The sequence below is a fragment of the Microtus pennsylvanicus genome, chromosome 5, assembly GCF_037038515.1.
Source record: "Microtus pennsylvanicus isolate mMicPen1 chromosome 5, mMicPen1.hap1, whole genome shotgun sequence".
NCBI classification, from domain to species: domain Eukaryota; kingdom Metazoa; phylum Chordata; class Mammalia; order Rodentia; family Cricetidae; genus Microtus; species Microtus pennsylvanicus.
Genome location: NC_134583.1, coordinates 92,196,717 through 92,221,976, shown reverse-complemented (window position 1 = coordinate 92,221,976; position 25,260 = coordinate 92,196,717). Strand labels below are relative to the sequence as shown.

Genomic DNA, 25,260 nt, shown 5'->3' with positions numbered 1-25,260 from the left:
AGGAGGTCTGAGGACAGCCCGGCCTCAGATAAGCCTGTCGCCTCTTGGTTCACCACTGCCTACCCCCCTCCCCGCCCCTGGCCCAGTCCAGCAGCTGCCTTGGAGCAGACACCAATCGCCCCTTATTCTGAAAACATGGAATCCTCAGACAGATGCTGCTTCTCTGTCCCGTAGAGGAGGAATTGCTGAAGGATAAGTAGAGCTTTGCCTGGTGAAGAATCGGAGAGACCAAAGCAGGGCTGCTAGCATGAAAAGTTGAAATATGGTGCCTGGTCCCAAGTCCAGGGAGGGAGTGTGCGCAGCCTCGATGACTCTCACTCCTCGCTCCACAGATATCTCTAGGTCGGTGCGCTGTCAGCTGAAGCCAGATTCTTACAGTCCTTGCTCCTAGGTGTCTCGTGTCAGGGCCTTTTCCATGCGCTGCTTCTCTTGGGAATTTTGTTCCTTTCGGCTTCCGATGTGAATGCGCGTCATTTGGCTCCTTAAACCTGGGAGCTTTCCCACTCCGCTGTGCCGCTTTTTGCTGGGATGGGTTTCGAAGCCTGCTGCCTGCCGGAGCCTGAGGTCACTGCAAAGGCCGCGGCTGTTCCTCGTTGTTACCACCCTTGCTGTCAGTGTTCAGAAGCCGTATTTGTATCTGAAACTCTCACTTCTCCAAGTGAGAGACTTGTGTGGAGCAAATAGACTTTTTGCAGATGGTCAGACCCTACCAAAGCACAGAGCCATCTATGGGTCAACGTTTTACCTGCTCCTGAAGGGACAGAAAAGACCTGTGTTTTACTTGGGCCACCTGGCAAGTTTGTTGAATGACACACCTGAAGAAGGCTTTAAGAACTGGTGCCATCGCAACCTGTGGCATTCAAATAAATACATAAGTCCCCTTTCTGTGCTTCCACTGTTGTGGGACTAGGGTGCCATCTAAATGTTGGCTCCTCCTGGATGTCAGTCAGTGTTCACTGAAAGGGACTCATGACAGGCAACTGAGATAGATACATTCCCATCCTGAGAAAACTTGGGATTCCCCCCCCCCATACTCAATTGCCTTTATATTTTTTGTAGACTTATATTAATTTTTTTCAGCTTATACAGTTTGTTGGAAATTTAAGATTTCACTAGGACATTTTCACCCAATTGTACAAGAATACTTGTTCACATTCTTCCTTTACCACCCCCCTTGCTGCCTTCTCCCCTCAATGCTGGTTCCCTCTCCTTTCCAGATGATCTCACTTCTACCTTCGTGTCTTCATCTTTAAATCTAGAGTCCATATCTAAGAGAAAATGTGTGGCTTTTGTCTGAGTCAGGCTTATTTCTCTTAACGTGATCTCCAGTTCTGTTCCTTTTCTGCAAATGTCATAATGTCATGGCTGAATCATATTCTGTTGTCTATATACCTTGTTTCCTTCACTTGTTCATCCACTGAAAGGTGCCTGGGCAGATTCCACACTCAGATTTTATTATTCATTTATTTATTTATTTATGTCATGTCACAGGTGGCCCAGGCTGGTCTCCAGCCTAGCTGAAGCTGACCTTGAACTCCTCATCCTCTTGCCTCTACCTCGCAAGTGCTGGGATTACAGGTGCGAGCCACCTTGTCCAGGAGAGTTGGCCGTCCTTCGTAGAGCTTCAGTGATCAGGAGTATCATGTGCTGTCTGACAGTCTGTCTCTTATCTATCCCAAGAGTGGTAGAGTTGGGTCATGTAATAGTTTTTGGCTTTGTTTATTGAGGAATGTTTATACTGTTTTCCGTAGTAGCTGGACTCATCCACTTTCCCACCAGCGCTGAATCAGTACCCCCAAACACACACACACACACTACACACACACCACACACACACCACACACACAAACCATACACATACCACACACACCACACACATACCACACACACTACACAAACACACACCACACACACACCACACACACACACCACGCGCACACACACACACACCATATACACCACACACACCACACACACACACCACACACACACACACACACACACACACCACGCACACACACGCTTCTTCAGCAGCATTTTTTGCTCGTTTTCTCAGTGGTGCCTGTTTGAACTGGGACGATGCAGTCTCAGCGTGGTGATTCGCATCTCCTTTGTTGCCAAGGACCATGTCTTTCGTCATAGACTAGCCATTTGTACTCACTTTTCAGGCATAATCATCATCAATTCATCGGTCTACTCATTGAATGGATTATTTATTCTCTTGGCGTCTCCTGTTGTAACCTTGTTCTGCATTCCTCCCCTGTCGGATGAATAGTTGGCAAAGCTTGACTCCCTTCCCGTCTCATCACTAGCAATTGTTTCAGTTCGGTGCCTCCACACTTGCCCATTCTGTCTGTGTCCGGTCAGAAAACGGCTGCCTGTGCCTAGACCTTCAAGTGTTTCCTTTTGTTTCAGGTGTTACATGGAAGCCTTTGACCCATGGGAAAAGTTTAGATAAATAGTGGTTTTGAGATATAATACACACAGAGAGCCATTTGCTGGGATTGAGGGAGCATTCAAAGATTATATATCTCGCGTACAATTGTAGAGCATCTTCATCACCCACTGAATAAGCCCCCACAATCTCCCGCCACCCTCCAGTATCCCAACCCTGTTTCCTCATCGCTGCTCGCTCCCATCCCTGGTTAGCCATCAGCTTTCTTCCACTGAGCTTCACGTCAGTGAGATTATGAACTGTGGGAATTTTGGTTTTGGGGTTTTTTTTTCACTCGGTAGTTCTGGGATCACCCGTGCTTATATCATGTGTTAGTGGTCCATTCTTTTCATTTATTTCTGAATTTATTAACTGGGGAGGGGGCAGCGCAGCATATATGCAGAAGTCAGAAATGACTTCGAAGAGTGGTTCTCTCCTTCTACCATACGAGTCCCAGAGATCAAACTCGGGTCCTCAGGCTTTGGGGAAGGCACCTTCAGTCACTGAGCCATGCTACTGGCTGCCATTCCTTCTCGTGGTTTAGCTAAACCATCCTGTTATATGGGTATCACGTTGCAGTTCCGCTTCGTGGACATTTGACTCGTTTCTGTCATGGTTGTTATTGAATCAATCTCTCTCTCTCTCTCTCTCTCTCTCTCTCTCTCTCTCTCTCTCTCTCTCTCAGAAGTGGCAGGGCTATCATCTGATTTCCAGGGACTCCAGGTATGATCCCCATCTGTGATGGAGAAGCCAGTCATTGACCTTCGTGGCTCACCTCACTCCTCTCTGCTTACAGGGTGCCTCCGCCAACTGGTGGAACCATCGACACTTCCAGCACCATGCCAAGCCCAACATCTTTCACAAGGATCCAGACATAAAGAGCCGGCACCTGTTTGTCCTTGGCGAGTGGCAGCCCCTTGAGGTATGAGTGAGGGGATGGCTTTGGTTAGGAGGTGTCATGGGAGGAAAAAAGGAGTCCTGTAGGGTCAGCATTCAGCCGGGACATCCGCACCTTCTGCTGCTCAGAACCCTTTCCTGTTTGCCCCGAGTTAGCCCAGCTACAGGCTTCGTAGAATGGCCTTTCTTGAGAGAACTGGACACAGAACCTCATGAGTAGGCTCAGTGCATTCGTCCCTTCTGCCCACAGGAAACTGGGTCAAGTTTTTCAAGAAGGCAGAATCCTAGGCCTCCATGATGGTCCAGTGAGCCAGTCCGTGTGCAGGAAGCGTTATCTGGAGAACAGCAGCCTGTTCAAGCCACCCTTAACAGTAGATGGGAAAGCAAGGCTCAGACAGAAGACAGGAAGTGTCAGAGGGTCTGGTCTTTCACCAGTTAGTCCAGGATAAGCCTTCAGATCTTTGCTAGGACACTTCCTTCTATTTGCTCACACTTATTTTACTATCATTTTATTTTTTTATTATAAATATAGGACATACTTGGTATAAATACTGAAACAGTATAGCAATGTATATTCGGTGTTTTATCTTTATTACCTCTTGGCCTCAAGTTTATGGACCTAATAATAACCACTGTTAGTGAGAAGCTAGATAGCTTTGTAAGTGCCTGCTACTAACCTTGTCTCCAGCCCTCAACGTCTTCTGTCTGTATATGAACATCTGTCTTCGTTAGGGTTTCTATTGCTGTGAAGGGAGAAAGGAAGACGTTTCATTGGGGTTGGCTTACACCTTCGGAGGTTTCGTCCATGATCAGCGTGGCGAGAAGCATGGCAGCCTGCAAGCAGACATGGTGCTGGAGGAGCTGAGAGTTCTCTATCTTGATCCGCAGGCAACAGGAAGTAAACTGACCTGTGCTTCTGAGACCTCAGAACCTGCCTCCAATGACATACTTCCTCCAATGAGGCCACACTGCTTCCTAATAGTGCCACTTCCTGTCTGTGGGGACCGTTCCTATCCAAACTGCCATACCATGCATCTACCTCTTTCTTTAGAAACAAAACGGGAATAACGTAGGCCTTCTCTTCTGCAGCTCCCTGCTTTACTGTGTTCTAGGAGTGCAAGGGGATTGGTCTCACTCTTGGGGACCGTGTACCTCTCTGTTCCATTTCCATATTCTAGCAGGATGCGTATTGTTTCGTATGAGAAATTTTTGTGCTACTGATCCTAATTTCCCTCTTTGGGGTAAGTGCTGGGGTTCAAACTCGGGGCCTCACACTGTTAAGCACGTGTTCTACCATTGAACGCTTTAGTTTTCTCCTCTGATTCTGCATCCCCAGCCGCTTAACTTTCTTTCACTAAAGACACACCCAACCAGGAATGGTGATAAGTCCAGAACTCAGAACTCTGGAAATAGAGGCAGGAGGATTTCAAATTCTAGCTTAACTTGGTCCAGATAATGAGACTTTTGTCGAGAACAAACCAAAGGGCTAGTGCGGTGGTTCTGTTGGTAAAGATGCTGGCTGCCACGCCTGCTAATCTGAGCTTGATCCCTGAGGCCCACATGATGATGGAAGGAGAGAATTAAATCTTTAAATTGACCTCTGACCTCTGCACATGCACTATGCACTGTGGCATGCGTGCGCACGCACACATATACATAAATGGGGGAAAAGTTTAAAGAATGCTAATTTTTAAAAAATGAAATAGGGCTGGAGAGGTGACTCAACAGTTAAGAATACTGGCTGTGTTTTTAGAGGACCCAGGCTTGGCTCCCAACACCTGCACATGGCAGCTCACACCTATCAGTAACTCTAGTCTCAGAGGATCTGACACTCTTTCTGGCCTCTTCAGGCATGCAAGTAATGCACAGACACTCAGGCAAAATATCCAAACACATTACATAGAGAAGTAAAATAAGGCACCCTTGATGCTTTTAAAGAATGTGCTCAATCTAGGCGTGGTGGTGTATGCCTCTAATCTCAGACAGCAGGATAATAAGATAGGGGAAATACTGTGAATTTGAGGCCAGACAGGTCTACATAGCAAGAAGTGTCTTTTAAAAGGGGGGTGATTGTTCTATAATTTTTAAAAAGTAGAGTAGGGTTTAATTTACAAGAAGGAAGGAAGGAAGTGGGAAAAATCTATCCATGTTTGTATCTTGGAGATACACAGAGGGTGGGCACAAGTCAAGCAGTGGGTGTAGCTCAGTGGCAGAGAGACCTTGCCTGAAACGCTCAAGGCCTTGGTTCAATCCCAACATTGTGATGGGAAATGGCAGTGCTGGGCAGAACAGAGCCCTCAGTAGGCAGTTATGGGAGAATACAAACTTACCCTCAGTAAGCAGAGTCATAGAAGAAGGAGTATCCTAGCTGTGTTGGTATCCAAGGCTCATAACATAGACGAGAGAGCCTCTCCCCCTCAGTTCTGATTTATATTCCTGTTTGACCCAAGATGCACAGGACATCAGCCACAGTTCCGAACTGTGGCAAGGCAGGGATTTCATTCTGCCCAACACCTGTCTTTGCTTCAGGATATGGCCTGTTAGCCTTTGGTTAAAAGTGTTTGGATAGTAGAGCTGATTGCTCTGAGGTCTCCTGATAGTGAGGACAAAGTCTTCCTTAACATCTGCGGTAAAGCCGTTAGCTCTTCTCACACATAGTCCCAAGTTCCTGACAAACAAAGGAAAGCCAGGATCACCACCTCTGCAGATCAGCTGCACTGTAGCTGGTGAGTTCCGGCCCATCTCACTTCTCAAATGCCGCTGACTGTGGGAGGGAGGTCGTGGGAGTCGGCTTGTCCTGTGGGCATTGGCATTTGAAAATGGAGGCCAGCACCACAGTGTCCGTGGAAAGCCTCTCTCAGGCGTTCAGGTGTTTACAAGGGAAACACCACATTTCCTGGGTTTCTGGTTGAATTGTGTACAAGTGCTCACAATTGCCTAAAGGGAATCCTGGTCTCTACTTGGGGTGACCGCAAGTCCAGCACATGGGTTCAACAGAGCCACACAGGGCTATGCTTCAGGGCCTTAAGCCTCCATCCCATCCCAGACTCTAAAGCTGATACCTGCCAAGGCCTTTACGTCAGATGTAGATGACCAGAGCAGATTAGCCACAAGGGCATTTGAGTCACTGAAATATGAAGAGCACTCTTGCACCACCTGCTCGTATTTATTTATTTATTTATCCTTGGTTTGTTTGGTGCGGTGTGCATTCAGTGTCTCTCCTGGAAAGTTCTCTACACATAGTGTTTTCAGTGTTTTATAGTTGCACATCTCAACTTTCAGCTGGGGTGTGTATGGGGTGTGTTACACCGATGCATTTAATTTGTGTATGGTCTATGTGAGGACTACTTGTATGAGTTAGTTCAGTTCTTCTACCATTCTGGAGATGGAACTGAGGTTTTCAGGCTTGGCAGCAAGCTCCTGTAGCCTCCGCGCCGTGTCACTGAACCTCGATTTGTTTCTTTTCCCCCGGAAGGATTTGGGTGTGACATGATCTGCTTCTACATTCTCTAGAGTCAGTCAGTGCCCTCAGCCCCTAAAGGGCTTAGTCACCCTAACAGCAGTGAGCTCTCCTGTACCCCAGTGTCCACTCCAGACTATTGGGCCTCCCTCGGGATGCTGGCTGTGTGACCTGGACAAAGCTTTCTGCTTTGTGTAATACCTCGTGCTTGCTCCTTTTAAAATGTGCATTGTGCCCTTTAATGCCAGGGCTTCTTCAGTATGCAGGAAGCAGTTGATGGCTGGCTCATTGTGCCCAGGTAGTGTCTCCTGAGGCCTCTTCATGGTTCTAGCTTTTCCTTTGGTTCAACTGCCCTGGGAAGGCAATCAATCAATCACACTCTTATAAATAAGAAGGCCAATGCCTTCTCTCTACTGGCACCACTCTGTTATTTCTGCCTGAGGTTTCAGCGCTGGGTGGGAATGTTCAGCCTGATTAGACTGTGGTAAGTGCAACAATCTTGTTTGCCACCCCTCCCCTTGCCATGTCACTGTCCCCATTGTGTAGTTACTACGTCCCCAGAAGTGGGAGCCTGCCAGCAGGCTTCCCCTCTACGCATCTGTGAAGCGCCCCACTTTCTACTTATCTTCCTGCTTCCCTGGGACCTTTAGTCCCCACCCCAGAGCCTAGGGCACATGTGGCCCTCTTCTTGGGAACTTGGGTGGGCATGTAGCATCCTTCCAGTGCTGGCTGTGGCCGCGTTGTTCGTTGCTCTGTAGATGAGTTTGGGAGTTCTCAGAGGCAGCAACTGACCTTGTGGAAACTCCTGCCAAACCGCCCCTCAGCTCTGGACAGACAAGGAAGGCCCTTGTTATTCCTCAGACGCTTCGCTTCAAACCCGAAAGATCCCTCTCCATGACCTTGCCTGTGGCTGCTGCATTATTTGTTTCTTCTTGCTGCCACCAAATGCCTGACAAGAAGCCATTTAAAGGGAGGGTTTATTAGGATTTAGAGATAAAGGCAGTACTTTCCGTCGAGGTAGGGAAGGCGTGATGGCAGGAGCAGGAAGCTGGCTAGCTGTGGCATTTGCAGTTGGGAACAGAGATGGATGCTGATGCTCGGCTTGCTTTCTCCTTTTATTCAGTTGAGGAGGTCAACATGTGGGGGTAACGCTGCCTGCAGTTAGTGTAGGTCTTCTCACCCCAGTTAATCTAATCTAGATAACCCCTCCCGGGTGTTGCCAGGTGAGTCTAGGGCCTGCCAAGGTGATAATCAGTATTAACTATCGCAGTGCCATCTCTTAAACCCAGACACATCCCTTTTAGGTCACAAACTTCCCCTGATGTTCTTGAAGTTCATGGCATCTCACAGTGCAAAATGCATTCGGGCCAACTTCAACAGTCTGTGTTGTCTTTAACAGTTGCAGTGCAGGAGCTGGTTGAGATCAATGCTACTCTTCCAGAAGACCCAAGTTCAGTTCCTAGCAGAGTTCAGATCCTAGAAAACCATGTTGGGCAGCTCACAGCTGTTTGTAATTCCAGCTCCAGGGAATCTGACACCCTCTTCTGGCCTCCATGGACACCTTCATACATACATGCACACACATACACACACACAACTAAAAATAAAAGATACATCTTTTTTTTAAAAAAAAAAGTATACATGCATAGTCTCTTCTGAGACTCAGGCAGCCTCCTCACTGTGAGCACCTGTAACATTGAAGCCTACATTCCATACTTCCAGCATGCATTGGCACTGAGTAAGCATTCACATCCCTAAAGGATGGCCACAGCAAACAAAGTAGGATTGATACCCAGCATGGCAAACACCAAAATCTAAAGCTCCATTTGCAGCATCTAGGGATTGTGATAGAGCTTGGGGAGTGTTGTCCCTGCAACCATGCTGCCTGCACACCCCTAGCCTCTCTCTCAAGCTGGCTCCATTGGATACATGCAGTGTTCTTTGGAGGGTATCCCATGATTCTGGCATCTTGAACACGATGGAGGAAGAGATGTCTCGTTGTAACTTACACTTCATTTTCACATCTCAGGTGGTTGTGAGAGGCCATGTGGATTCTGAGAATCAAACTAAGGTCCCCTGAAAAAGCAGCAAGTGCTCTTAACTGCCCAGCTATCTCTACAGGTCCAGGATCTCTCTTTTCAACTGGGATTGCATTTTACAAGTTGGAGCCTTTGATAGGTGGGGCCTTCACCCGAGGACAACTTTCCTATTATCATAGTGAAGACGGGAGATATTCTGTTAGCAATCACAGCCTCTGCCAACAGTCACTGTCACAGCCTGTGGTAACAGTGACAGTCACAACTTCTGTCCACAGTCATAGTCACAGCCTCTGTCAATAGTCACAGCCTCTGTTGTAGTTTAAGCGTTGGCTACAGTTCTCTGTTTATCTGAGCCCATTCCCTTAGCCTACTGGAATCTTACCATTTGCCCTTCCGTGTCGCTTTTCCATGTAAACTTGACCTGATCCACAGACAGCTCATCCTCTGCCTTGAGATTTCCTCCACCAAACACATTAATTAATCCACTGCCATTGAATCCAGCCTCACCCAAGTTCTCAGGACATAGTCAGATTCGTTGCCAGAATACCACACAAGTAGCCTCCTGCCCATTTCCTGAGTGAGCCCTTGTCCCCTTCCCAAACCTCATGAGCCAGCCCTCCCCAGCCCTCAGCCTTTCAGCCTTCTGATCTTTCAGACTCCCCACAGAATGACCCAGGAAGCCCTGCTTACAGCATTCTGGGAGCTTCTTCAGCTTAAGTCATAACTTCCCCATTCCTCCCACAAGCCAGTCCCCAGCACTACCAACCATGGTCAGGATTATCACACAATGGCCACGCTTCTTGGTACCAGTTCTTTATATTAGTTACTTTTCTCATTGTTGTGACAAAAAAAAAAAAACTAACTAACAAGAAGCCATTTAAGAAAGAAAGGACTTATTTTTGCTTAGATTTCCGGGGTAGTCATTCCTTTATGATAGAGGAGGCATGGTGGAAGGAACCGGGCTGGCCGGTCACTGTGTTCATAGTCATGAAGTAGAGGAGAATGCTGCTGTTCAGCTTGCTTTCTGTTTTCTATATGTCCTAGACTGTAGCCTAAGGAGTAGTGCCACCCACAGGTAAGGGGGTCTCCCACTTCAATTAACCTGTCCTAAGTAATCCCTCACAGACACGTCCCGAAGGCTTATCCTAAGTGGTTCTAGATCTTGTCAAGTTGACAGGCATTATTAACTATCACATCTGGCCTGTGGTGAAGAAGCCTGTCACACCAGGGCTGGCAGCACGTTCAGTTTCCTGCCCTTTGCTGGTTCCAGCTGTCCCAGTTCGATGAGAGCTCTGTGTGCCGCCTTCTCCATCTTGGGCTCTGGTCACAGCAGATTAGTTAGTAAAAGTGTTGTTTGTTTTCCTGGCTCCTCCCCTCGGCTTGTACTGACTCCCCCAGCTTCCTTCCTTTGTGGGACAGGAGAGGAGCCAAGTAGGATCCTCTGGTCCCCTTACTTTGGCCTCAGCACCTCCCAGCTGTAAGGAAGAGTAATTTGATGAGTGAGTCTGTGGACCTGCACCCCAGCTATGGACAACACCGAATACTCTTTATTTAACCTGTGATAATTGGCCATTATGTAACTAGAACCTCTAAGGCAGAAAGAAAATGACATACTCAAAGTCATACCACCCAGGACACCAGCTTGCCAGCCCTTGGTCCTGTCTGTTGGTAAGTCCAGCTTTCTGAAAAGAACCACATGTACACCCTCCTAACTCGGAGCGTTCTAAAGCTCCTCTCTGCATGGATTTTTTGATCCCCTGACTTGACAAGCCATGAGCCAAGTAGAACAAGCTGGAGAAGCATCACAGGGCAAGGCCTGGTGTCCCTCAGACCACAGTTTGTGCTTTGTGGGTGTGCCTGTTTGTTTTCTCATTGCTTTGACTGAAAAGCTTGACATGAAACATCTTAGTGGTGGGGGGTTCTTTGGCTTACAGTTCGCGGGGATTCAGTCCATCAGTGTGGAGGGCCAGTCAGGAAGCAGGGAGAGATGGATGCTGGTGCTCGGCTTGCTTTTTTTCTTTTTATTCAGTTTAAGACCCTAATGCACGGCTTGGTGCACCTGCATCTGGGTTTTTCAACCATAAGGAACTCCATCGAGATTCACCAGGAAGCTGATAGTCAGTATTAACCATCTAAATGAGCTTTGAGTAAGAGAGGTGGCTCAGCCATTCCCTAACATCCCTTTGGAGCTGTCCCTTCAGAGGCTGCTGAGTTGGAAACAGACATGCAGTGCTGTGTCAGCACGTCACTTTGTGCATGCGTATGTCACTATAAGTGACACTGCTCACCATCCCATAATGCCTCTGTATCTCCTTCATTCATTGGGGTCTCAGAATCCCTATGAAGTACGCACCATCCCTCTACTTTGCCTCAAGGAACCCAAAGGTCACGGAGGTTAAGCAGTTTGGTTTAAAGGAGAGTTGTTTCCAAATGCTGGGTTCCTACATCCCTAAGATTGGGCATCCATAGAGATTGGTTCTGAGACCTGCCACTGCCTGGGGTGGCCTGGCCATGTTGGGTCAATCAGGGATATTGATAGCCAACAATGCTTACCAACTGGAGGCAGCCATACCGTCTCAGTTATCCCCCACGGTGACCATAAACCAGTGGAAACAGTACTGGCTATGCAAATACAACCTTCAAATGGTCTCCTGGTGACCCTCTCCCATAGTCCTCTAAGGGGCCTTCTGGCCTCTGCTGACCTGAAGATCGTCCTTGATGCTCAGTCTCTGTCTTAGTTAGGGTTACTATTGCCATGATGAAACACCATGACTAAAAGCAAGTTGGGAGGAAAGGGTTTATTTGGTTTATACTGCCACATCATAGTCCATCACTGAGGGAAGTCAGGACAGGATCTCAAATGGGGCAGGAACCTGGAAGCAGGAGCTGATGCAGAGGCCATGGAGGAGTGCTGCTTCCTAGCTTACTCCCCATGACTTCAGTGTACTTTCTTTTTGGTTTTTTGAGACAGGGTTTCTCTGTGGCTTTGGAGCCTGTCCTGGAACTAGCTCTGTAGACTAGGCTGGTCTCGAACTCACAGAGATCCACCTGCCTTTGCTGGGATTAAAGGCGTGCGCCACCATCGCCCGGCTCTCAGTGTGCTTTCTTATAGAACTCAGGACCACCAGTCCAGGGGCGTCCCCACCCACAATGGGCAGGATCTGCTCCTATCAATCACTAACTAAGACAAGACCCTGCTGGCCTGACTGTAGTCTGATCTTACTGAGGCGTTTTCTCAGTTGAGGCCCCCTCCTCTCCAGTGACTTCATATCATTGACATAAAACTAGCCAGCACTGTCTCCAGACGGAACAGATAAAGGGGCAACCAGAGCTGGGAAGCCTGCATTCAGAGTCTGGGCTTGGGTGCCAGTTCACTGGCTCCTGGGAGGAGGTCAGAGCAGGACTCAGGGCCTGTCCTCATGTTCCCCTGGCGGCTGCTCCCCGAACTCACTGGGCACCTTAGGGGGGTATCTCTCGTCCCTCTGTGCCCACCTTTCATGTCCCCTACTTTTCCTGGGAAACCATCAAAGGCCCCTCTGAGGCTTCCCTGGCTCTGACCTGTCTTAGGCCAACCTCAGGCCTGACTCTAATGACAGACTCTGTGTACATGACATACTTTCTGGGAATACATGAGGTCCTTGCCAAGACACAGGAGGCTACAAGGAACAAAGTGATCATTTCTGGTTGTCCTTCGGCAGGCGTGTGACCATGGCTACTGGCACCAAGACACACATTCTGGGGACAGACTGGACTTTGTTCCCACACACACCCCTACCCTGTGGGAGCCCATGGACTTCTGAGATTTTGACACACACTTCTCACTCTGTTTTCACTTGGGGGGCAGAGGTGTCAGCTTAGGAGACATCCAAGTTTTCTTTCATCTGTAACTCATTCTGCTCTCCCAATCCCCAGAAGTGTTCTAGGAGGGCGACATAAGTTTTGGGTCTGGAGAGGGAAGGGTGGCATTGCCCTGGAGTCAACTTGTCATTATGTTGAAGTTCCCATTGGCAATGCTTAACAACCAATAACTTGAAATCCAGACATGCTCAGAGAGACCTGGGGACCTGTGTGGGCTCTGTGTTGGCAAGAAGCAGCATCTAATACGTTTGGATCTGTTAACTCCTAGCACAGGCTTACACTCCCCTTCCATCGCCCCCCCCCCATCCAGCACTGCAAGCAAAAAGCACAGGTGCTCCTTGCTGTGCGGCAGTGTTGGGTGGGCTGCTCCCTAGGGGTCAGGCCCTGGGATTAAAGGTTGACTGCTGTTGCTGCTTCTATTATTTTATTCCGTGCTTATTTTATGTTAGGTATATAACTGCTCTGTCTGTTCTTGTGTGTGTGTGCACCACGTGAGTGTGTGATGCCCAAGAGAGGTCAGAAGAGGGCATCGGATCCCCTGGAGCTGGAGTTATAGATGGTTGCGAGTCACCTGCTGGGAGCCAGGCCTGGGTCCTCTGGAACAAGTGCTCCTAACAGATGAGCCATCTCTTCAGTCGTGTAGGGCCTCTTCTGCCTAACTGGCTTCCTCCTGTGTCGAGAACCACTGGGGAAGAGATTAACCTTGAGAAATGACTGTAAAATCTCGAGAATAGGAGTTCCCAGGACTGTGACTGTTGAGAATTCCTGGTTCTTGTTGCTTTCTCTTAGCTGTTAACAGTGTCCACGGAGTGCCCCATTGAGACCATGGAGCCTTTGTCATTCCCGAAGGGGTAGAGGTAGAGGCAGTCCCAGAAGTTCCTCGTGGGGTACCTAGGCTTATGTAAACTTTTTTATTGTTCATCTCCAACTTCACCCAAGGGTTAGGAGTGTAGCTGGGTGGCGGAGGACTTGCTTAACATGGCCCTGAAGTCCATTTCCAACACTTTCAACAAAATTACAACAAAAAAAAAAGAAGGAAAGGAAAGAAAAGACAGACAAACAGGAGGCCTACTTCTCATGTCCTTGGGTAGTGATTAACTGTGAGCCTGAACTTTGGCAGCCAAACTGAGGGCTGGCCTGGGATTTTAGCCTCACGATGCTGGCAGGAATGAAGGTATTCTAAAACAGTTTGGCTCTCAGACTATTGAATAACAGACCCCAAGAAATTGGAAATTACCCAGGAATTACATGCTGGGAGAAGGAAAAGGCTGAAGCCTGGTGCCAGCCGGGGAAGAGCTTGTCTCCCAGAGAGATCTCACCCAATTCTGAGAACTTGTCAGACCACCTTGCAGGAAACAGAGACAAAGATAGGTCAGTGACGGGCAGGGCCACATCTTGACCATACCCGCTTAGTCATATATACCTCTTGCTTTTGGTTTAAACCCAAACCTCTTTTTAGGATCCCAGTGATGGATAGGGGTGTGGGGTAGTGTGTTTTACTGGACCTCTTAATTCTTTTCTTCACAGTGTGATCACACTGACTAAATCTCCCTTCTCTGTTTTCTCCATTTCCTTAATTGATGCATTGCGGAAAGGTAGCTGAGCATAACTCACCCTAACTGCAGTAAAAACACTACAGTGTAGCCAGGCTCAAGGAAATTGGCAGCGGAAGCCTTGTTGAACCCAGATACAGATAGGTGGGAAAGAGATGAGGTCTCCACCGAGGTCGGTGGAGTGGAAAGTAGATTGGAGGTGGGGGACTGAGTCTCGTCTTCACTCCCTTCCTCTCTCCTCAGTACGGCAAGAAGAAGCTGAACTACCTGCCCTACAACCACCAGCATGAATACTTCTTCCTGGGTGAGTACGAGGACCAGAAGTCCCCAGCCGCGCTCTCAACCCGGTGTGCCCATCTGCCGCATTTCCTCCCACACCCTTCTCAAAGAGGCAAATTGGCGGTGTGCCTACTCAAGAGAAGGGTGCCGGCAGCCAGCTTGCGCAAACTTGTCTGGACCCGTTACCTTCCTCTAGACTTCCAGACACCTGACTGTCAAGCTGCCCCGTAGGTGGTGACAAGTTCCTTCACCTCTGACAGGCCATCTGCTCTCTCTGCAGTCGGACCACCGCTGCTCATCCCTGTGTACTTCCAGTACCAGATCATCAAGACCATGATTGTCCGCAGGGACTGGGTGGTAAGTCAAATGGTGCTGGCTAGCAGTGGGTGAGTGTGATGGGGCACTGAGCCCCTGGCACCTCTCTGGGCCTGCAAATCCCCAGACATCTCTTCGTAAGTGTAGCTGCTTTATCAGTCTTAGGAGAGGACTGTGTCTGAGGCCACCAGCCAAGAAAGCCATGAGCCAAGAAGGTCATGAAGGCTACAGCATGTCAGTTGTGACGACGCCTCCAATACATACCTGGAGGGAATTTACCTGACAGTCATTGCCCTTGCAGAGTTCTTTAGAAAGTTCCCGGGGGCAATGTGACTGTCCACTGGAAGTGGAAAACCTCAGCAATAGAAACATATTTTCTTAAAACCAACCGACAGCAGCCTGGGGATTAGGGGTGGGGATCCAGGCCCCTCCCCTTAACTGGTAGATGACCAGGTTCTCTTTGTCTCTCTTTGCATCATATTCCTTCCAGGCATTTTGTATCTGTGTTCCCATGTTCCCCTGTTTTACTAATGTGTATTTGTGTTTGTGCATCCATGTATATGTATAGGTGTGTTTGCATGTGTGTGCATGTGGAGACCAGATGACAATGGTCTTAGTTACTGTTCAAGTGACAAGACACCATGATCAAGACAATTTAAAAAGAAAGACTATTGGGGGATTACAGTTTCAGAGGGTGAGGGTTCTTGACCACTGTGGCAGGGAGCATGGCGGTAGGCAGGCAGGCAGGCATGGCGCTGGAGCCGTAACTAAGAGCTCGCATCTTGAGACACAGCTATGAGGCAGAGTGTTAATTGGGGATGATGTGCACTTTTGAAACCTCAAAACCCACCTCTGGTGACACAGCTCCTTCAACAAGGCCTCCTAATCCTTCCCAAACGGTTCCACCAGCTGGGACCCAAATATTCAAATGTACGAGCCTCTGCAGGGGCATTCCACTCACCCACCACAGAAGCCTCAGGTGTCACTTCCTTTGAGGCAGGGTCTCTCACTGACCGGGAGCTTATAGATTAAGCTGGCCTGTCCAGCAAACCCCAGGATCTGCCTGACTCTACCTCCCCAGCACCAGGATTGCAAGTGTGTGCCATGGTGTCTAGCACACCATTTTGTACATAGGTTTGGGGCATTAAAGTTGTAAGCACTTTACCAGCTGAGCTGTACCCCCAGCTTTGTTCCTTTCTTAGGATGACACGCGTCCCGTTGCATTAGGACCCATGTGGAATGACCTGTGTTAATGAGTTCTGTTAGCAAGGACTTTAGCCATGTCCAAAGACATTGCCTTTTGAAGTGCTGGGGGTTAGAATGTCAGTGTATGAGTCCGGAAAGTGTGTTAAGAGTTCTCTAAAGGAACAGAACTGATAAAATTAATGTACACACACACACACACACACACACACACACGATTACCGGAGTGACTTATAGGCAGTGGACAGAGTAGTACAATCGCTGTCTCCTGACAGAAAAGCCAAGAAGAATCTGGTAGTCGTTCAGCCCATGAGACTGGATGTCTCAGCAGTCTCAGTTTGGTGCTGGAGTCCCAGAGGATCCTTAGAGAGTGGATTCTAACATCAATGAAGGAATGCCACGCCAAAAGGATGGATGAATTTGGCAGCAAGAGTGAGGGCAAGCAGGCAAAAAGCCAAAGCTTCATTCTTCTGTGATTCTTTTAGTTGATTCTAGATGTAGTCAAGTTGACGACCAAAATTAGCCATCACAGAGGGCATGTTCTACCTAAAACAATAGGCTTAGAGGTCCCTCCAGGGATGGAGGCAGGCTGTGTGTGGGTTTGAGAAGGCAAGCTTGGTTTTACATAGAGGTACAACTGTGATTTTTGTACAAGATGAATATCTACCCATGGTAGAGTAAGCTATGGGGAGTCGTTCCCACAGGCAGAGACTTGAAGCTGGGGTGAAAACATGGTCCCTGCTCTCAGGAGAGAGCAGACGAGTGCACGACCCCTTAGTGTGTGTTCTTAGCCTTTTGAAATCACATCAGTGGCTGCATATGGTGGCACACGCCTTTAATCCCAGCACTTAGGAGGCAGAGGCAGGAGGATCACTGTGAGTTTGAGGCTAGCCTGATCTAATAGTGAGCACCAGGTCAGTCAGGGCTACAAGATAAGACTGTCTCAAAACAAAACCAACAACCAACAAACAAAAGAACCCCACATCAATGAAGACAACAGCAAAGTTTCACAATGAGAATTACTGAGACTGAAAGTTTGTGCCTTGCCCAGTATGACACCAAGGGACATAGTGAACTCCTGATGCCACATCCTTCTACCCACACCCCCCACACTGAGCCTCCTCACTTTCACACAGCAGCACCGTATATTTGTAGGGTATCTTAGAGCTTCAGTTACTCACTGGTGCTGTGTGTGTGTACCACAGCCTAGGCATATGCCACACACATACAGCTATTGTGTTTTGTGCTGTAATGAACATTACAGTTTCTGTGTGCCCATGTTTGTGGCAGCTAGACGACAAACTTGGGTGTCATCCATAGGAACACCATCTTCCTCCTCTGAGTCAGGATCTCACTGGCCTGGAGCTCACTAATTAGGCTAGATTGGCTGCCAGAGAGCCCCAGCAGTCTTCCTGATCCTGTCTCCTCAACGCTTTGGTTACAAGCACACATCACCATTCATACAGGGGATCCTGGGGGATCAAATTAAGACCCTCAGTTATGAGAAAATGAGTCACCTTTAGATCCCTAGATTTATTGTGTGTATGTGTGCGTGTTCTTTGTTTCACAAAGAATAAAGCATCAACTAGGAAGAGCAGGAAGGGAAATTGGCAGAGCCAGGGGACTCTTGACAGGCTCCCAGGCCTTGCCTCCAGAGCAGCTGTAACCAGGTCCTGAGCAGTTCTGCTGGGCCATTGGCAGTATCTGGAGACATTTATGATTATCAGAGTTAGCAGTGGAAAGATGATGCTAGCCCAGCATCTAGCCAAGAGGGGTGGTAAACATCCCACAAAGCCCCATGGTGAAGAATTGTCTTGTACCGGTACATACTGTGGGGGCTGGGAGACCCTAGCCTTGAGAATGGAGATGGGAAGCCCTAAGAGTCTGAAAGAGTACTCATGATCCAGCACAGGCACCCGCAGCACTGCCTGGGATACTTTTCAGACCCCACTTTCCTGGGACTGATTATCCTAGGCAAATTACCTTGGTAGTCTCCCTGTTGTTTATTCAGGCTTTCCATACATTTATTTATTTACTTACTTAATTTTGAAATAGGACCTCACTATATCGCCCAAGCTAGCCTTGAACTCACAATCTTCCTGCCTCTACTTCCCTGGCCATGCATTTATTTCTCTCTCTCTCTCTCTCTCTCTCTCTCTCTCTCTCTGTCTGTCTGTCTCTGTCTCTGTGTGTGTGCACATGTGTGTGTGTGTTTACCACATCCTATACATATGCACACACATATACATACATACATACTTATGCACTGCATTTATACAGTAGATTAAAGTGGGGTTGGGGATGTGACTCAGTGGTAGAGTGCTTGCTTAGCATGCATGAGACCCTAGGTTCAAACTCAGGCCAGGGTATGAGGTAGGGGATGATTGAAGTATGACGAGCTTGCTGTGCCTCCTCTTGACCAAAACCAGAACCTTGCCAGATATGAGCATCTTGTCTTCAGCCACTTCTAGCTGTTGCATCTGTTCCTACCTCGACCCTCCTGAGATGCTCCTTTTCCTACTCAGCTGACAGCACTCTGATCACCTGGAATGGCGCTAAGGACCAGCCTCAACTCCTTGCAACCAAGAAAGCACTGACTAAGGCCACCCTTGTTCTCTAAATCATTCTGGAATCTGCCATGTTGTCACCATCAATATGATCCTGGTTTTCTTCTCTGTTTTGTGCATGAACTAAGTCACCAGTGTGCCAGATTCTGTTGTCATTTCAAGATCTTTGGTTTGGTTTTGGTTTCGTCTTTAATTTCATGTGTACAAGTGTTTTGTCTGTTTGTCTGCATGTGTATCTGTGCACTGCCTGGTGCCTGCAGAGGCCAGAAGGGGACATTATGTCACCTGGAACTAAGGTTACAGATGCCCATGAGCCTCAGTATGGGTTCTGGGAATCGAATCGCATCCCCTGGAAGAGTAGCCAGTGCTATTATCCAGTAAGCCAACTCTCCAGCCCTTCTGCAGGGTTTTCCCAGTGCCTCAGAGAGGCCAGTCCTTGTTGAAAGAACTTTCTGTGTAAGCATAGGCTAGGCACGAGCATTTCCGACTACCAAAACAAAGAGCTGAGTTGGGGAGCTGAAGCCAGAGGACTTCTGGATCCTGCAAAGCTCTATGGCCACCTGGATTACATGGGAGGGTCTTGTAGCAGGAGGTGGGACCTGTTTGGAGCAGAGGTCATTGGTTACCCTGGAGGCATGAGGACCATCGGCAGGAGAGCAAGCCAAGGGAGGCTCTTGCTGTGGTCCAGCCAAGACACATGACTTGAGTGGCAGAGGAAGTGGAGAGACAGGGATCTCTGCAGAATGACTGCTTGTGAGCCTGTGACAGGGGGCAGAGGCTTCCCAAGAGATTTCCAAGCTTAGGACCTTGCTACCAACTCCAAGGAGGGGCAGACAAAGTGAGGAGGGGGAGGGCCTAAGAAGAGAGTCCAACCTGAGAAGTGACCTGGGCTGGATTGCAGGGAGGGGTGGCGTGTGTCTCCTGGCTCTTTCCCTCCTGAGAAAGGAAGGAAATCCAGGTGCCTGAGCAGGCGCAAGGTTAAGGGTGGCCCGTGACTGACCGTATGTTGGGGGCTCACATCACAGTCCTCTGGACCTGTGGCTACCTGCTGGCCAATATCCCATTTCTTTCCTGAAACTCACCATGCAAACTCCATGTAAACAGGTAGCTTAAGCAAGTGTCAGACTGTGTATGGCCCAGTGTCCCAACTTCCTAGCAGCCTGCTGTGGTTTCTTCTGAGCACCTGTGCCAAGGAGTGAGCTGTGTGTATACATGCCTCTGTGGTTAGGTACACCATGCCAAATAGGGTAGGGCAGGTCAAGTCTAATCATGTTTCCCTATAGGACTTGGCCTGGTCCATCAGCTACTATGTGCGTTTCTTCTACACCTACATCCCTTTCTACGGCATCCTGGGAGCCCTGGTTTTCCTCAACTTCATCAGGTACCCCAGCTTTGCTGGCTCACCCTGTACTTCTGAGAGCACTGACTCTGTGATGTGAAGCCTGTTCCTACCTGCCGTGGGGGTAGGGTAGGTACAGCGGGTCTGTTTCTGTGTGGCTTCCCGCACCCCGCCCTGAGGCTGAGCTGCACTGAGCTGCACTGTCTTCTAGGTTTCTGGAGAGTCACTGGTTCGTGTGGGTCACTCAGATGAACCACATCGTCATGGAGATTGATCTTGATCACTACCGGGACTGGTTCACCAGCCAGGTGAGGGACCCGGCAAAGCCCGGACCCCACTGTTCATACCTTCACCCAGATTTGGCTACTTCGGTGGATCCAGGGCTATGCTGGGCTTCCCTAGTTCTACTTGTAGCCTGTTGTGAGCCTCCGAGCTAAGCAGGAAAGGGTGGTGGGAAAGATTAGGGATGTAGCTCAGCTGAGGATTGCCTAGCATGCATACAGTCCTGGATTTGAGCTCCGGTACCCAGCAAACCCAGTATGGTGGCTCATAGTTGTACTGTTAGTTCTTGGGACAGGGAGACAGAGGATCAGGAGTACAAGGCCAGACTGAGTTACGAATGACACAGAAGAAAACATGGAAGGAATGGCAGGAATCTTCCAGAGGATCCTTGGGGAATTTGGGTGGGCTGAGGCTTCCCGGTAGAATGGTACGACTAGAGAGGTGGCCCTGAGACCCCGGGTAAGGTGACCTTTATGAGGTAAGTCTAGGTCCTTTGGTTTTCTTTTTATCCCCAGCCACTTATCCCCTGTCCCCTCTGCAGCTGACAGCCACCTGCAATGTGGAGCAGTCCTTCTTCAATGACTGGTTCTGCGGGCATCTCAACTTTCAGATTGAGCACCAGTGAGTGTGGCCCAGGAAGGTGGGGGTGGGGCGGGGAAGACAAGGAGTTTGGGAGGGCAGCGGTCACCAGCCCACGGGCCAAGGGTACCAAACAGGTCTATCTTCTCTCATTGGCAAGGCCACTGCACTATCTGAGAACACAGCTGGGCAGGAGAGGGGCTTTCTCCTGTGTGGTTGCTCTGCAGATACAGAAAGCGTGAAGACCATCTCTCAGTTCTATAATGCTCCCAGGGCAGAGGAACTCACTCCCACTTTATTGACTGGGAAACTGAGGACCTGATCGGTAGCCTGTCTGGTTCCCCGGATGGCTGAGGGACTGTCCCTAGTGGATCTGCCTTTGTCTCATCGTTTATCATTCTTCTCATCGTCTCCCATCTGTTTCTTATTTCTTTGAAGCTGGGAGTTGAACTTACAGGAACAAGTTGAACTGCCTTGTCCACCCCATAATGAGACTACAGGCATGAGCCATAACACTCAGACCCTTGTCTTTGGCTGTGCAGTACCAATATGGCTTTCTGGAGTGCCCCTGCTCATAGATCGCTCCTCTGTACATCACTAGTAGCCCCTGTAGACAGCTGGTGGGAGCTGCGTAGTCTTACCCGGGTCGCAGATAGGGCTTCAGACCTGCCTCCCTCCCTGGGCTGTAGGGAGAGGTGGAGAGTATGGGGCCTGCCCTGCGCTCACTCTGCCTACCTGCCCCCTCAGCCTCTTCCCCACCATGCCACGGCACAACTTGCACAAGGTCGCCCCGCTAGTGAAGTCTCTCTGCACCAAGCACGGCATCAAGTACCAGGAGAAGTCACTGCTGAGGGCCCTGCTGGACATTGTGAGGTGAGGGGTGTGGGCTTGGCAGGTGCTAGGGCTCTGAGGCACCGGGAGGGGCCAGAGGTGCGGTGGGGCTGAGGAGGTGAGAGGCATATGGCAAGCCTTACAGTAGAGACTCCAGCTCACAGTAGGGACTACTGACCTCTGGTCCACTCAGGGCTGGAAGAGGACCTCCTCTCTCTCCTTGCCCACAGCCTGTGTGGTAAGTGGCAAGCTCTGGTCAGTAGCTGAGATGCATAGCATGACTTCCCTCATGTCCCACTGCCTAGAGGCCTTGGCCCCTTTCCATCCTGGTTCCTGAGCCCTGGTCCTCTCTCTGTGTCTTTACAGGTCCCTGAAGAAGTCTGGGGAGCTGTGGCTGGATGCCTACCTCCATAAATGAAGAGGCAGTCCTCAGGGCACCCCTGGGGGAGGGGCACAGCTGGAGTGAGGGCCAGAGGGAGGGGAGGGCTTTTGTTCTGAAGGGTTTTCATGAGACTAAAGTGTCCACTGGCTCACGTTCCCCATACTTGGTCTTGCATCCTTTCTTGTCCTCCCCACCCACCCCATTCTATCCTCACGGGGTTCCCCCTTTGTCAGCCCTAGCCCTGTGCCCTCTGCCTCTGCCTCCCAGGTCCTTCTCCCAAAGAGCGGGAGAGAAGTGGCTGAAGCTAGTGGTTGCATCACTGCCTCTAACTTCTGCACCTAAAAGACCCCTGGTATAAGACTCTGCTCTTGGCAGCCTAGCCGTCAGACATTAATCCTTCCTCCCTTGTCCCCACAGACCCGCTCTGTGGAGCAGGGTCCAGGACTTGGCTCTATACTCCCTGCCAGCCTATGATCTGGTTGTTTGGGTGAAGACATAATTTGTGTTCTGGGTGTCCTTCCCTTGGCTGGGATTAGTACGTAAGGGCCTCCCTCTGGCTGCCCAGGGCCAGCTTAGACTTCGAGGCCCAAGGAAAAGTTCTCCCACGCCTACCATCACAGCTCCAGGCCCTGGGGTTGTGCAGGTTCTAGTTCACCATCTACCCAACTCCAGAGACCAAAGGGACTGTCCCTTGTGTGGGCTCAGCACGAGATGCTTCTTAATTCAAAGCCCCAAGACCCTGGGGTGGGGGTCAGACCTTTTTTCAAATCCTCCGGCCAGTCCCTAGAGACTGGAAGATGTGGACCTTTGCAGGAGAGCCTCCGAGCTGCTCTCCCCAGGACAGGGTGACCAGCACGGCCAGCATGGCCAGCACTTGACCGCTCACTGCGTCTTTCCTATTTTTACAAACTTGTTTGTTTGTTTTAGATGTTGTTGTCGTAACATTTCCTACAGAATGCATTTTGATAGGAGGGTAAGAGAGGGCTGGGCTTGAGGGTAATCTAGATGCCCCTTGCCAGGCTCCCCCAAGGCCCTTCGGGTAGAGCTAGGCTTCGCCATCAAGGCCATACTGTAAGCTGTGGCTTGAGGCTGCTGCTATCAGGCTAGGAGAAACAGGGTGGGGTGGCGTCTCTCAGGAGGGCCATTGGGAATACCCAGCGAGGATCATGCAAGAGGGTAGAGGGAAGGGGGAGGTCAGGAAGGCTGAAGGTATGAGGGATGTGTGAGGGCGGGTGGGAGGGGGGATATCTGCTGGCTGTATCAGGAAGGGACCCATGCTGTGTCATCCTGAGATCTAACTGAACTAACCAATATTTAAATTGGAGAGGCTCAGCCTGCACAGGGGAAGCCCTCCAGGACCCCCAGCCAAGAGAGACCAACTGCTTATTGCTCCACAGAGGCAGAGAACCTGTAAGGAACGGATCATAATTTGTATCACATTGTTTCCCCACCTCTACTTTTCTTGGGAAATAAAAAAAAAATGTAATTTTATTCTCACTTGCCTGTAGCTGAGTAAGAACAGTGGATGGCTGATGCTCTTGTATGCTAATGTCACGGGTATGCATGGGTATGGTAATGCGTGGATGTATGTCTCGAAGGGAGGCACTTGCCCCACAGGAGAAAGGCCTAACTGTTAAGGCAGGTAGCAAACAGAACCCCCGATCCTCTCTAGGAGAGGCAGTGAAGGTTCTGGAAACGGGTGTCTGTTTTCTGTTGCTGTGCCCACGTGGAAGCTTGGTGAGTCTCTGTAGCCTGGGGAAGGCCTGTAGCATCCCAGCCTTGGTTACTGTTCACACACAGGGGACTCTGGTCTTAGGTCTGTCTGACCTCCAACCTGGGAAGCCAGAATAATCTACACCAGAGGTACTTGCCCAGTTCACCCTGTGATTGGACCCATGCGGCTGCTCTCTGAGCACCCATCTCTGACAGGCCCAGCAGGCCATGTCACTCCAGATATGTCAAGGAAGAGCAAGACATCAGGCACATGGTGGCCAGCACTCCAGAAAGGCCAGGGAGAGCTCCAGCAGAGATCTCATCCCCATGGATGACCAGGACCTAGCCAGAGAGGAACAGGGATAGCCACTCTGTGGAAATGGTTCCCAGTGACTTCACTGAGGCTGGATGGAACAGGGCTGGGGTGGTAGACACTGAGTGGCCCTGGATGAGTCCTCTGCCACCTCACCTCCAGGACCCTTGGTGCCACAGTTTCGACACTTTAGGTAGATTCCAAGGCTGCTGATTTCTGTCCGTCAGCACAAGCCCTGGCCTCACCTGAGTGATAAGTCCACTGGAGATCTTGGAGGTGGCAGACTCTGGTGAACACATCCTCGCTACTCACCTATGCCTTTCTTCCACTTGCTGTTTGGGCTTCTGTTTGTGTGTTGCTTTCATTGGTTAATGAATAAAGAAACCTCATTGGCCTAGTTGATAGGGCAGAACTTAGACAGAGAAGACAGAACTGAATGCCGGGAGGAAGAAGGGCAGAGTCAGAGAAGCCATGGATCCTCCACCTGACATGGACGCTGTTTAGAATCTCTGGTAAGCCACAGCCATGTGGCGACACACAGATTAATGGAGATGGGTTAAACTAATGTGTAAGAGTTAGTCAATAAGAAGTTAGAGCTAATCTCCAAGCAGTGTTTTAATTAATACAGTTTCTGTGTGGTTATTTCGGGTGTAAGCTAGCCGGGACAAACAAGCGGACCCCTCTCCTTTGTATCAGCCTGCCCACTGTGAATCCAGGGTCTATGGCATCTGACACCCAGCGATCTGGGGAGCAGGAGGGTGTCTGAAGAGAACACTGCAGGGCTGAGTGGTCTCGGCTGTGAAGATACCAGGGAAATCTAGGCCCCCATCTTGAGCTTGTGTCTCCTGTGGTAACTACCTCACCTTACCTTACACACACTCCTGCCTCTCGCCTTGCCCTTGAGGTCCTGAGGTCCAGAGCTGAGGATGGCCTGTACCTGTTCCTTTCGTTACAGTGCTTGGCTGAGACTCTTGACCAAAATCCCCCAATTTGTGGGTTTCTGTCCCCTACTAAAGTTACGACCCTAATATTCAAAGCCTGGAGTTATCAAACCCTAACATCTCCCAGGCCAACGGCTAAGACCAGAGTGGGGAAGGCGCTTAGCCTGAGTCAGCACAGTGACAACAGATGACTCAGAGCATACGTGGGGAATTCGTGCTTCTACCCCAGTTAGCGAGGCTATTTCTTTCCTTCCCTACCATGCCAAATGCCATAC

General features: G+C 49.6%; 1 protein-coding gene across 1 annotated transcript in view; it reads left to right on the top strand.

Annotated features, from left to right (window-relative positions):
• Fads2 (fatty acid desaturase 2) overlaps positions 1-23,515 on the top strand; it is a 39,833-nt gene extending 16,318 nt beyond the window's left edge. The window contains exons 5-12 of the mRNA XM_075973465.1: positions 3,231-3,356; positions 14,485-14,545; positions 14,801-14,877; positions 19,889-19,986; positions 20,156-20,252; positions 20,768-20,847; positions 21,553-21,678; positions 22,003-23,515. Of these exons, the coding sequence (XP_075829580.1) occupies positions 3,231-3,356; positions 14,485-14,545; positions 14,801-14,877; positions 19,889-19,986; positions 20,156-20,252; positions 20,768-20,847; positions 21,553-21,678; positions 22,003-22,054 (717 nt within the window). The 3' untranslated portion in view covers positions 22,055-23,515. The remainder of the gene's footprint in view (positions 1-3,230; positions 3,357-14,484; positions 14,546-14,800; positions 14,878-19,888; positions 19,987-20,155; positions 20,253-20,767; positions 20,848-21,552; positions 21,679-22,002) is intronic.
• The last annotated feature ends 1,745 nt before the right edge of the window (positions 23,516-25,260 follow it).